The sequence below is a fragment of the Rissa tridactyla genome, chromosome 8 (genome assembly GCF_028500815.1).
Source record: "Rissa tridactyla isolate bRisTri1 chromosome 8, bRisTri1.patW.cur.20221130, whole genome shotgun sequence".
NCBI classification, from domain to species: Eukaryota; Metazoa; Chordata; class Aves; order Charadriiformes; family Laridae; genus Rissa; species Rissa tridactyla.
In genome coordinates this window covers 52957542-52970337 of record NC_071473.1, presented here as the reverse complement: position 1 = coordinate 52970337, position 12796 = coordinate 52957542, and the positions used below count along the sequence as shown (strand labels likewise).

Below are 12796 nucleotides of genomic sequence, written 5' to 3'. Positions count from 1 at the left end.
TTGTTTTCACAATCACACCACCTTTTATCTGTACCCACGTGACATGTTTGTGCTACAGGTGTGTGGCATTTACCACCACTACTCCTCAAAGTTTTGCATCTATAACATCGTTCTTGTAGGCTTTTCATACCAACCTCTGATAACCTAGTTTCCAGCTGACCAGGGAATATGAATGATATACGCATATACATAGTCCCTGTGCCCCTCTCTGGACAAGCACGCAAAGATGATAAAACAATTTCTTAACCTGCAGCAAGTGTGATGTTTTGCTGCTATACATTTTTCTACCCCCTGTCTGGTTGCTCTGTTTTCTGCAGAGTGTAAAAACACTGGAACTAGCTGAGGAAAGCAAAACGCAGGGTGACTGGGACTGTTACTTTCTTTGCAGTTGGAAAGGGCTGGACAGTAAAGCTACAGGTGCTGGAGAATTTTTCTTAGTGAAGAGCGCTGAGACTCTTCTAAGGCATTAGGTGGATGCGCCCCAGCAGTGGAATTTATGCACCACACGATTCCAGCAACTACTGTTGTTTAAATTACCATTTCTTTCCTGACTTGTGTTCCAATGCTCATTCTGTTTTCATTTTGCATGTGTTTGCACTGTACTAGTTCCCACTGTAATGCATATAAGCAGCTGCTTTCTTATACAAAATGAAGTTTTCTGAAAATAGTCTGTGTTTACATTGCTACCCTACACTGTGGATAGGGCAGTAAGACTCTGTATCCGGGAGAAGGTCGCAAATGTTGGACCCATTGTTGACACTTTCTGTTATGTCCACTCTTTCTGTTACCTTCTTGTTGCCTTCAAAATGGGAATCATCTTTTTCCCCCCATCTCTGAATTAGGAACAAAGCACCATGTCACCACTAGAAGACAAAAATGGGAACAAAATGTGGTATGAGGCTTGTACGCACAACTTCTCAAAATTCTGTTCATTTTGAAAATGGTTTGTTAATTTTTTTGACCACAATACATAGATAAGGAGCAGGGTTTGGTCATCACTTGAAGAAAAATGCAAATGCTTTGAAAGTGAAAAAAGCGACATAGATATTACTTTCTTTGGAATCTCTGGGGCAACATTTACTGATTTCAGATTTATTTATTTGACTAGTGAGTCAGGCAGAAGAACTGCAGCTGTTGAAAAGAAACGATGGAAAACTTCCTGCCCGAGGTAAGAAACTTTTTATAACTCCTGCGTAGCAGATGTTTTGACGATTCCTTTTAGTTTATTCCGTCTTAGTTCTTTCCACTTGAAATAAGTTGGGTAACCTTTAATATGGGAAGATGATGATAATCCAATATATTTCTTCTAAGCGTGCAGGCTAGCCTCAACTTTTGCACTACTCACATGTGAGTTTCATCTTTTCAGCTACTTTCATTGTATTGGGTATTTCTCCATCAAAGCGTGCAAGGAGAAGAAATCGTTAATGGTCTTGCACTTGAGTTATGGTCTAGAAATAAGTGCAGTCAGGTCCTAGAGAGTTTACACACCTTTTATGTGTGCCAGAGTTCCTCCTCCTTCCTCGCTCTCCTCTCTCCTCCTGCATTCTCAGTGTATAAGCCAAGTAACACACAGTCTTTGCAACAAAACCTTTTTCACCTTATACGTATGGTGAGGTATTTAGCACGCTCCAGGGGACTGTGAAATCCTACCTATTAGCTTTCTTCATAACTAGCGCTGTGAAAATATTTGAATCTGGTGGCATTTAATGTAGCCTGACCCACATAGCCACTTTAGTGCCTTGCCTAGCTGGGAAGGTGGTGGGGGGATACGCACAAGATTTATTTTTTTCTCACACCCAGTAAAATCAACAAACGTTCACCACTGACATTCTGGTATTTCTGTTGTCTTCATGCATTCTCTTAAAATAGAGCTAACCTAGAATCCGAATGGGTGATGGCACCTCTGCTGCGCGCTCTGCCAGCTGTCCCAGCCAGCACGACTGCTTCACATCACGAGCAGCCCCTTTGGTTTTGGTTGTATCTGCTCTTCCATTGGGCTTCAGTTCTTTCTGTTGTGGGGAATTCTCTTAAAGGAGAGAAAATTGATCAAACTTTAGTTTCTTTGGCTCCAGCAGATTATCGCAAAATGAAAAGGAATGACATCACTTTTTAAGGAATTTGGCTCGTTTGTGCAATTTGCTGTTTCTATTTACAGCTCCCTATGTCCTTCTGTTGAAGTGATCGCAGCCCCTGTCTGGCACCGATAATGGTGAACGCCATGGGCCATTGCAGATTCAAACGGTTGTTGCTTCCTTTGTGCGCTGCTTTTTGGTGCTCACCAGTATATGCATGGGTGCTTCCATCTTTGCTCTGGAAACTAGCCCCTGAAGCTAAACATATATCCAGACTTGTGAGATGAGAAACGAGATATTTTGTGAAAGTAGGACGGAAAATAGAATGATGAGTTTAAGTTGACCAATTTTGATGAAGTTTCAATGTCAATTTTGCTTTAAGAAAGAATAAATTCAATTTTGCAGTCTTGAAAATACAGTAGTAGGAGAAGCGAGGAAGTATGTGATGAAAGCATTTGGAGATGTTTTACTTTGCCTTTTAGTGTTGGATGTGGTTTTTCATAATTATTTTTAATTAGTTATGCTTATGACTGTTCTGTGGCTTGGTACAGACGGAATGTCACATTATCATCACATGGTGAGGCATGAAATTTATTTATTTTACATAAACAACCTCTACTTAAAACAACTTAATACAAAACATTCCTCGCTCAATGGGCAGCATTATGTAGGACTCAGTATATCATTTTGTGTGACCAGCATAAAAAATGGCATCATTGTTTGTCCATGACTAGCACTTACAGTAAACAAAATGTTTTTGAATAGAATGTAAGCAAACTATAAAGCAACTGCCAAGAGATGAAATCTACTCAGTATGTTGCAGTCCCAACCACGCTTTATGTGTCTTGAGAATAAGTGTGTAGGTTGCGATATGCGTATTTTAAAGGACAATTTAATAAGTTCAGAGTTTCAAGGAGTGAAGAGTATGTTCTGAATGGGAAAGTTACTTAAGCTGGTTATTACAAATTATACTAATATTTTTCTTCCCGACAAGAAAAACACGGACACAAATCACGTCCGTGACTGTCTGCTGTCCAAGTAAGAAACAACAAGTGAGTGTTATAGAAGATCAAATACTTGCAGTGTTGAGGAAAACTATTTTCAGACTGTGTCTTTTAAGGAAATAAAAAATACTTTCTTTTCTGCAACGTTGTTCATCCTGCTAAGCCCATGGGCAAATACGATCACCCCTATTAAGTTTAGTTCTAAATATTCGTAACTTTCATATTGTTTTTAATACAAGTGACTGAAGTTTGCACTCTTTGCAACAGTAATGGTGGCTTTCCAAGGGACTACATCAGGGTTAACTAGGTAAATTTTCATTTAAGGCCACTTGAAATTACTAACGAAAGCAAAGCTGGAGAGAGGGACCAGGTAACACTGACTTCCCCCTCGCCATTTTTTGAAAACTATGTATATATGGTGAAACATAAAATCCCATTTCCCAAACGCTGCGAAATACAGATGCCTCCTTAATAAGCGGAGTTCCTTCTCAAAACAGACAAAATGGTAAGAATACAATATTCCATCATGTATCCCAATTCCTGTCAGTTTGAGTTTGGACTTTTTACTGGCTCGTTGTGTACAGGCAACTAACTAGCTTGGGTCTGGACTGCTGCTGGGTTGCCGTGAGTGAAGGTAAATCAAGTTTACAATCTATTTCTACCTTGTTCTCAAATAAAGAGGTGGGTTAAATTAAAGGGTGGGTTTAAGGAGGACGGAGCCAGGCTCTTTTCAATGGTTCCCAGCGACAGGACAAGGGGCAATGGGCACAAGCTAGAACATAGGAAGTTCCGTTCAAATACATGGAAAAACTTCTTTATGGTGAGGGTGACAGAGCACTGGAACAGGCTGCCCAGGGAGGTTGTGGAGTCCCCTTCTCTGGAGATTTTCAAGACCCGCCTGGATGCAGCCCTGAGGGATGTGCTTTAGGCAATCCTGCTCTAGCAGGGGAGTTGGACTAGATGATCTCTAGAGGTCCCTTCCAACTCTGAAGATTCCGTGATTCCGTGATTCCGTAAAGTAGAATACATTTGTTGACCTTTAGACATACTTGGGTGTCTGTCTCCCACCTACCCTTCCTCCTCCTCCTCTTTTGGGATCTTTGGGGGGAAAGACATCAGACTTCAGATGTATATTTTCAGGAACGTATCTGTGGACTTTTCTGACTGTAAAAACCCTAACCTAAAAACCACAGGGTTTTTTCTCAGCTGAACTTTGTATCCACTTGTAGGGAAAAAATGTCATTATACCTTTTTTAGGAAAAGTAAGCATTGCAAGCTGGCTAAGCGTTAAGTGAACTGAATGAATTCACAAGTAAATTTATTCAGAAACTGCGTTTCTTTCCAGTTTCCATTCCTTGAGAGGAAACGGAACAAATACCACGATTGTCTTTGCTTACGGCAAATACTCGCTTTTCAGGCAAGCGATGAGATGGATGCAGGGGTTGGACCTAGCTATTGGGAAAGGCCTTTTTATCTAACAGATGTGTAGGCCTCTTTCGTAAGAACCGATACCTGAGCTGACTGGTAAGGATGAACAATCTGCTCTTGCTTGTACAAGCCCTACTCCTAGGGCTTTTCTGAGGTTCGGTTCTTCCACAGTTTTAATCTGTTTGGGAAAAGCTGCTAATGCTGACACAAACAGCAGTTCCTTAGTTCTACCAAGGCCCTTTCAGTTAAATCCTAGGCTTCTTTCCAGCAAAGGTTAGACAAGATCTCTCTAGCGGCCGTTTTGTGGTGTACATCATCTCTAAAAGCACCAAAGATGATGCCGAAGGACTTTTTTTTAAGTAGATTGTTATTAGATGGAGACTTAAAGCTTGTGTTTACACATGATCTGCTTACTTCAGTTCTTAGCACTGAAGGCCAGGTTTGGTGTTTTCCCACACATCAGAAATGTCTGCTCCGAGTTCGTGTCCCTGCACGGTGTTTGGAAGAGAGATCATAGAATCATAGAATGGTTCGGGTTAGAAGGGACCTTGAAGATCATCTAGTTCCAACCCCCGATGGTCCTCAGTGCGCTTTCACTGAAGTTCTGCAGCCAACCAAGACATGAGTTGCCCTCTTGGCCAACTCAGAAAGGCTGTGAAAGCCCGGCCTTGTTTGTCTGCTCCTCCATGGGGAAGATCTATCTGTATTTCTGCTCATAAGGACTTTTCTACAAGTAGGCTTGGGGAAAAGTTAATCTCAGTTATGTTTTTAAGTTATACCTCGGTGTGAACACTTGTAACTGGGACTGCATTGTGCAAAACCGAATTCAGACTGCTTCAGTGCCGACCGCGTGAGTATGCAGGTGCACAGCAGGACTCAGGGCAGCTCGCCTGTTTTACTTACTCGTAAGTTATTTTGAATGTTCCCATGCAGAGACCCAGAGATGTCCTTCCGCCCTCCTGTGCTGACAATCAGAACTATTTGTGAGATTGCCCCAAAGTGCACCTGCAGGAGCGTGTTGTCTTCTAATTTGTAGTGTGTGGATTGAAAGCTGTCATTGCTCAGGCTAAATTTGACCGTACATCTTCTCTCACCTTGTGTGAGTGGGGCTTCTTTTAGTTTGTAACCATGCAAAGCCCTTTACAGTCTAGAAGAGGTAACAAAACCCCCTTAGGCTGGTCCCCAAAACGTGCAATGGCAGTGATTTTCCTAGAAGTGCGTAATCTTGTCTACTGGGAGGCAAAGGAGCTGTTGGCCAGGTTCCTGTCTGAGCCCCGGATGCCGCGCTCTTTCCCGGCAGGTGATGGGTCTGTTGGATTCCACTCGCACCTTAAGAGTGAGCATTTCCAAATGCAACCTGAGATTTGCGAAGCGTCTGGGTCTGAGGTCACCAACATGATAAGCTTTTTGGATGGAAGGAAGGGGGCAAATTACAAACCTCTCCGAAGATTTAACATCCCCTGCTATGTAGATGAAATATTAAGCTATTAACTTTTGTGGCAGATACAGAAATGCACATGAGACGTACGACTATAGGCCTCAGTCGTATATACATATAGAACTGTCAACCTGCATTTTCTATTTAGGTGTCAGCCACGTTTATTCATGAATTTCACACTTCTGTTGTTTATACTCTATTTTCCTATGTACCTTTTTACAGGTGCAATAGCTATTAATTTTTAATTCTAGTGGATCTAGACTTTAGAGTATTAAGCTCGATGAAAAATTAAAAAGAATTGTAGTTCTTTCAAGAGCTACATGTAGCAACTCCTACATGAGAATAAATACTGCTTTCTCCCATGAATATAATTATTTTAAATAAAAAAGAAAAGAAACATTAGTTTGGACTCACTTAGTAGCAATTATACGTTTAAGAGGTGTAAATAACTTGCTATCCAGACATTACAAATATCCAGGTGCTCTGTATGTGCTGATGACAACAAAATTGAAAAGAAAGACTGTAATAATTCTGACTGGTTTTCTCTGCAGAAGATATTGATTATTTGTGTGTGGTGAGAGATTTGGAAAATTCAATTAAAGGAGTTGTGCAAAGGTTTCATAAATTTTCCTTGTACAGCGTGTACACAGACATTGTTGCGTATTAAATCAATGCAGCACTTCACAATATATTTTCTTTGAAACATAAAAATAAATAACATTTAAACAGTTCTGCTTACTACAGAAACAAATTTTATTTTCTGTGAAGCATTTAGTCATGTGCTATCACTGACTCATACACATTTGCCAGCTGTAACAAATTTTATAGACGTTTTCTCCAGAGACATAGCTCATATACTATGAATTTTTAAATGAGCAAATGGTGAAGAAGGGATGTCAGCAATATAAAAATTGATCAGTTAAAAGATAAAAGCATAAGTAAAGAGATTTGTATGGTAGTCTTAATAGGTTTTATTAAATAAAAATACTATAAAAAGACAGTAATGAATAGACTGAAGGTTTTAACTGTGGTTGAGGTGGAGAAAAATTATTCTGGCACATTTAGTAGAAGATTGGTTTTATATCACCTGACAGGTGAACATTTTTTTTCTCTCTGCTTTTTAGATCTGTAAATGTTTTAGAGCAGTCAAACTTGCGGAAGAATGGCAGTGAAAGTAGGAGAGGGAAAGAAATTCGGGAAGAATGTACCCTTTTAATGCTTTTGTGGTATGGGGGCGCGAGGCACCGCGGCGAAGGGCATCGAGGCTTCCACCAACCCAACCACGCAGGGGTGAGGTTCCTGCTGCCTCTCCAGCTCCTGCCTCACCCTCCGCAACCTGAAAACGTGGAGCTGATGGGAAGAGCCCGGTCCTGCGCCCGGCTAGTGCTTGTGTCGCCCTCGGCTGCAGCCCTGGTGGCTTTCGGGTCACCTCCACAGAGCCCGTCCTTTCCCGGCTGCTCTGCTCACAACACATTTTCATACACAACTTTTGATAATGTTCTTGTTTTTATGTAGTTTAGCTTACCTAGGAGTTCTGCTTATAAAAACATCAAGAGAGAGAAAGGTTGTTAGGATTCTTTTTTGTCGGTTTTGTTGAGGTTTTTTAAGAGCAACCCATTATCTTTGTTAGTGCACACGTTTAAAAAAAAAAAAACACAACAAAAACAACCCAAAAAAGCTTAAACTGCTACAACAAGCATTATAAGTTTGGGGAGCGTATGAGTAGTAAATCATATATTATTTGATTATTTCAATATCTAAATCTTAATGCCATCTGTATAAATATGCCTATAAATAGGGCTGTTTTGTCCAAATGTGCTGTCATGGTATATGTTTGGAAAGAAAACTGAGTTATTGATGTTTTTTATGAATCTGGGCAGCTTACAGTTTTTAAGGCAGCTTCTCAGAGTGAAGTGCGTATCCTGGCGCGGGTGCTTTGGCATGTTGGGTTCTTTACGTGCTGCAATCAGTGATTGAAAGGTTCACAGAGACTGAATTAGAAAGTTGTATTTAGCACAAAGAAACCAAATAATAGCAATTTGTAATTAAACATCAGTCTTTTTCTGTTACTTGTCACACAAGACTGGACAGTTTCCTATAATCAGCAATATTTAGTGGTGGGTTTTTGATGGCGATCTGTGTAAACAAATGCTGTTTATTAGTTATAATGGAGGCAAAGTTGAATCGGATGCTTTTTTTTATGGAGTAGCCTTATTAAGCCCTAGCTTAGGACAGAACTGGCTTGGTCGGGGTCAGCTGCAGCACCTTGTGTCAGATCCACGGGCAGGTCTCCTGCGTCCCGGCATGCAGAGGGAGCGTGGGACACCCAAGGAATCACCACATATGCCAAGTGAGGAGAATCTTCCCCCCCACCACCCAGGGCTTTGGTGGCTTTGATGCCTCTCTCTGTCTAGGTTTCTATGCAGCCCCTTTCCTCGTAGCAGGAGTCTTTAGCTATAAGCCGCTGTAAGCATCTGTTTGTTCTCAGTATGTTTAATATAAAGCGAATAATTTTGAATTCTGTCTTCACCCTGTTGTGGTGGTGGGATGAAAACGCAGCATGAACCATCAGCAGACACTAAGGGTACTGAGACCAGCGCTGATCATCTGCTGCAGAAAAGCCATTTGGAAATCTTGGCACTCGGATGCACCTGCTTCCAGACCCTTTCCCCGTATGTTCTCATTCCCGAAGTTCCTTCCTACTCTTGCACACTTTTCCTCTGCTTCTTCCAGCCATCTGCTCGGCCCTTCCCCTGGCCCTGCTCTCCTTGGCGACAGGGCTCAGGTGTGGTTGCTTCTCTCTTTGCCACCCCCTCAGAAGACTCAGGGCACGGCAGTGCCTCTCATGCCAGCCTTGACTGGATTCTGCTGAATCAGCTGAATTTTTATTTGTTCTTTTATTATTAATAGGAAAAAAGAAGGACCAGCTTCTCATACTCGTAACCCATTCTGCTTTGTCATCATTGGTAACGATGCAGCACATGGGTACACGCTCACAAGTAATTAGGGCGGCCTCCTGTTGAGGCACAGTAGCTGTATGAAGTAAAAGGGGTTCTGTTAATCACTGCGGTAACTTATTTAACTCGTATTTGGGGGGGATTTTCATAAATTCTGTAAACATCATTGTTGTGTTTATCGAAGCTGATTTTTCCTGCCCCACAGTGTACGTTCAGACCGGCGGGAGCTCTGCGTTCCTGAAGTCGCTCCTTGACTGAGGTAAGCAGCCCCTGGCTCTGCTGCGTGGCTTCTCCAGCCACCACGGACAGGCTGAATAATTGTAAGGACTGAGGTACTTAATTTTAAAACATTGGCAGAGTGATCCAGGATGTAGGCCTGCAGTCAGGACTGTCATATCTTGATGGGAAAACAGTTGCTACGCTGCATGTGGTATTTGTCGTTACTGGTTTATTAAGCAAAATGACATCTTGAATCTATAGAAACTTGTCCCACTCTGAAACATCCGATAGCGTTTCTCCTCGTCATCGAAGTGGATGTTTTTTCAAGAACGGCAATTCAGCTGTAATACATGTAACGAAAGCAAGAAATTTTGTGTACTTCAGCTTATACCTTCTTCAACGCCATGACTGCTGCCCCAGCACTGGCCTGGGAGGCTGCCGGCCACAGCCCCGCTGTGCTGTCGATGGCACGGCACTTCGCTGCCAGGGCTCAGGCTTTGCTTTCCCGCAGAACAACTCCTCCGCTCGCTCCTGGCTGACCAGGGGCCTCCAAGCCATGGGCTTTTCCAGGCGAGGACAGTGGGCTGCGGGGCAGATGGGCTGGTTGAAGCTGAAGAGCAGCAGCCACCCCCTTCCCCAGAGCACCTCGCCCTCCTCTCCCACCTCTGCACAGGCACCGCCGACAGGCCGGGCTCGCTGCTGAGCAATCCACCCCATCAACTTCCTTAGCGTTCCCAGAGCAGAAACCGTAAAACAAAATACTAACAGACACCTTGAGACACGGTTAACGAGGAGGTTTTTAATCCTTCCTCCTTTGGCTGCTGGTCTCTGCTCCAGTGTTGTAAGCGAAAGCCCAGTTAGTGACTGACCTTGTCTGTCATCGTATGTTACCTGTGCACAAGAAAACTGGTCGCTCATGATCTTTCATAAAGTCTAGTGAGACAAAGAAGTCTCTAAAGTCTGTGGATTATATTGATTCCCTGTGTGGTGTGAGAACATCTCTCCTTTGGAAAGTTAAAGTAACATAAGCTTGTAATTGAGGACTATGGAAAAGCAGATCTACAGGTTTTACAAGCTGTACAATTGAGCTCAGGCACATGCATTTTTCTTCCCGATGAAGGTTAAATTTTATTTTGTGGTCCTAAGTAACCTAGTAGCAGAGTTTGAAAGCTCTTTTTTGCTAGTCCACAAGCTAACGTTACCCTCCTGCTTCTTAGCCGCTTGGGCCAGAGATTCTTTCTACTCCTTACTCCTTCCAAACCAGCTACACCACCAAAGGCTGGGAACAGAGCCATGGCGGGACAGCCCCAGTGCAGGAGAGCGGAGTGTCCTGCTTAGCAGCTCATTTTCACCCTTCGGCATCATTTCTGAGTCCCACAGAATGCAGAGAGTGACTGGTCTATGGTACAATAACCAGTTTAAGTCTTACACTGGGTCATTAGCTTCAGCTAAACTCAGACCGCCCGCAGCCACAAGGCTTCAGTCTGAAGTCAGCTCAGAGCACGCTCAGTCTCTGTCGGCCAGTGTCGGCTGGCTGCTGAATATTGTGTTTGCACCCGATGGCCAAAAAAAAGGCACATTTACGTTTTCTGGGTGTCTCTACCCCTTCCCACGTGTGACCAACACTGTAAAGTCCTTTGCTTTCTTATTGCTTAAAAAAATACAGTTGCGATGATAGCTAAATTATCTTTTAGCCATTATTTATCATTTTTTTCCCTACAGATTAAAACTACAGCATTCCCTTAAAACATCTTCCGCTGTTACTGCAGTTGAAGGGAGCCCGCCTGGTGCTCTGCATCGCCTCAGGACGTATTTTTTTTGCACAGTGAGGCTAGTGCGGGACATGGGACAGACATACGGTTCTAACCAGATCACATGAATGATGATGCTGTTGTCTAATTGCTATTTATTTTAGTCATTCCTTATCTCCACGCAGGCATTATGTGAAAAATGCATTCCACGTCAACCCAAAGTTCTACATCTGCTGGAGTGTACTTAAAAGGAGAGAAGAAATGACTGTAAACCTATCTCCCCAGCAAATACCAGTTTGGGAGGGCTCGTTGCGCTAGGCAGGTGCACATCTAGATAAAATTTCTGGCATCTATTTAAACTTAACAATGTGCACAACCAGATCATCTCAATGCAAATAATACATCACGGGCGCTTTGTGCAAGCGTGTCTACAAAATGCTGATTTAGGTTTGCTGCTGCATGGAAAATAAACTGTATTTTCTGTATGTTCTTACTGCAAATATGTAATTATGCTGCCTTGGGGCGGGGGGTGTGTGTTGCTGTTTTGTTTTGTTTTGCTTTTAAAAAAAAGGCAATATAACCCTCCCTTCAAGAACTGGGTGAGAAGAAACTCTGCTAAAAGACAAGCTTTGGCTGCCAGGCCCCCAGTGGGAAATGGTGTGTCCTGCCGGGGGTTGCACACGCTCATTTCCTCAATTCAGCATCCCCCCAAAAGCTGGCAAAGCGCGATTTAAACAAATGCATAGAGTTTTGTGACAGCCTGCCTAAAAACTTCTTACTTTTTCTAAAGACGATTGGGCTCAAAAGAGAGAGGAAGCTCTTACTGTGCAAGGAATTGCTGAGTGCTGGGCACGTGGAAGTTGTTTACAAACAACCCTCTCCCTGCCCGTGGCTGCCACCGTTGGGGACATCTGGCACCTGCAAAGGTGTTTCCTCTAAAGTCACCCCAAGACACGCTCCATAAAGGCATTGGTTTCAAGCGTTAATGTACACGGCTCTAATAACGTTTGCTTTTTAGGTCAACAGTTCAGTTCAGTTTTGCTAGTCAATGATACATGGGGCAAGCTGTTAGAAAACAGTTTTTCCTCTTGTTCGTTATCCTCAAAACCACCTCAAATACCCTCATCTCAAACCAGTGCGGGAGCTGCAGCCTCGCTCAGGGTGAAAAAGTGCTGTAAAATGATGTTATTTTTTTTCTAGAAAGTCCAACATAAACGCACACAACTGAAGGGCCTTTGTACCACTGCAAAGCACTCGAACAGATGAACTGATTCGTACAACTAAAATTCTGAGAACTGAAATGATAAATGTATTCCCGGTTGTGGTTAAACATGTATACGCTCAAACTTGGGGAGTTATTAATTAATAAACGTGCTTTTCCACTTTAATACCTGTACGGTCTGATTGCAAAAAGCGTTAGTAAGTGTTTGAAGGTAATTTAATTTCTACACCATTCTCCTCGAAGCTTTCTGTGCTGTTGGGTGGTTGTTGTTTGTACGGGCTTTGGCAGCCGATTGCTCTGTACGATCAGGGAGGGTTCGCCTGCACCAGGAATAGTTTACAGAACCTGACTGTTACCTCGGGAGCTGGAAATTAAATAATTATTATCTGAAAAGCGGCTGTAGCCGAACTGCACGCCAGGCTAAATCAAGCTGTTCTGCATAGCCTTACAAGAATAAAATAAAACTTGTAATGAAAATAACAGCAAAGGTGATGATGGACGACAAGAAGTTACAGCGCTAACTTACACCACGGCAATCATTAAATACCATGAAATTTGGTATTTAATAATTTTTTAGGGAAATACAGAGTTATATAGTAAGCTGCTGCTGCAAACGCTCCTCACGCATGCCTTAGCTATGTAGGCAGTTACTGTTTCTTTGACCTCTTGGTGTACCAGGCTTTTGCCTTTCAGAAACAGCTGGCT

General features: G+C 42.7%; 1 protein-coding gene across 3 annotated transcripts in view; it reads left to right on the top strand.

Moving 5' to 3' along the window:
- Positions 1-12553, top strand: part of ITGB3BP (integrin subunit beta 3 binding protein) — a 34382-nt gene extending 21829 nt beyond the window's left edge. Inside the window, exons 7-9 of one of the 3 annotated variants that reach the window (XM_054211535.1) lie at positions 1109-1168; positions 9105-9158; positions 12070-12553. In XM_054211535.1, the coding sequence (XP_054067510.1) occupies positions 1109-1168; positions 9105-9157 (113 nt within the window). In that variant the 3' untranslated portion in view covers position 9158; positions 12070-12553. Of the gene's footprint in view, positions 1-1108; positions 1169-9104; positions 9159-10840 lie in introns of all 3 variants that reach the window. The other 2 variants (XM_054211534.1, XM_054211533.1) reach the window with 2 other exon arrangements.
- The last annotated feature ends 243 nt before the right edge of the window (positions 12554-12796 follow it).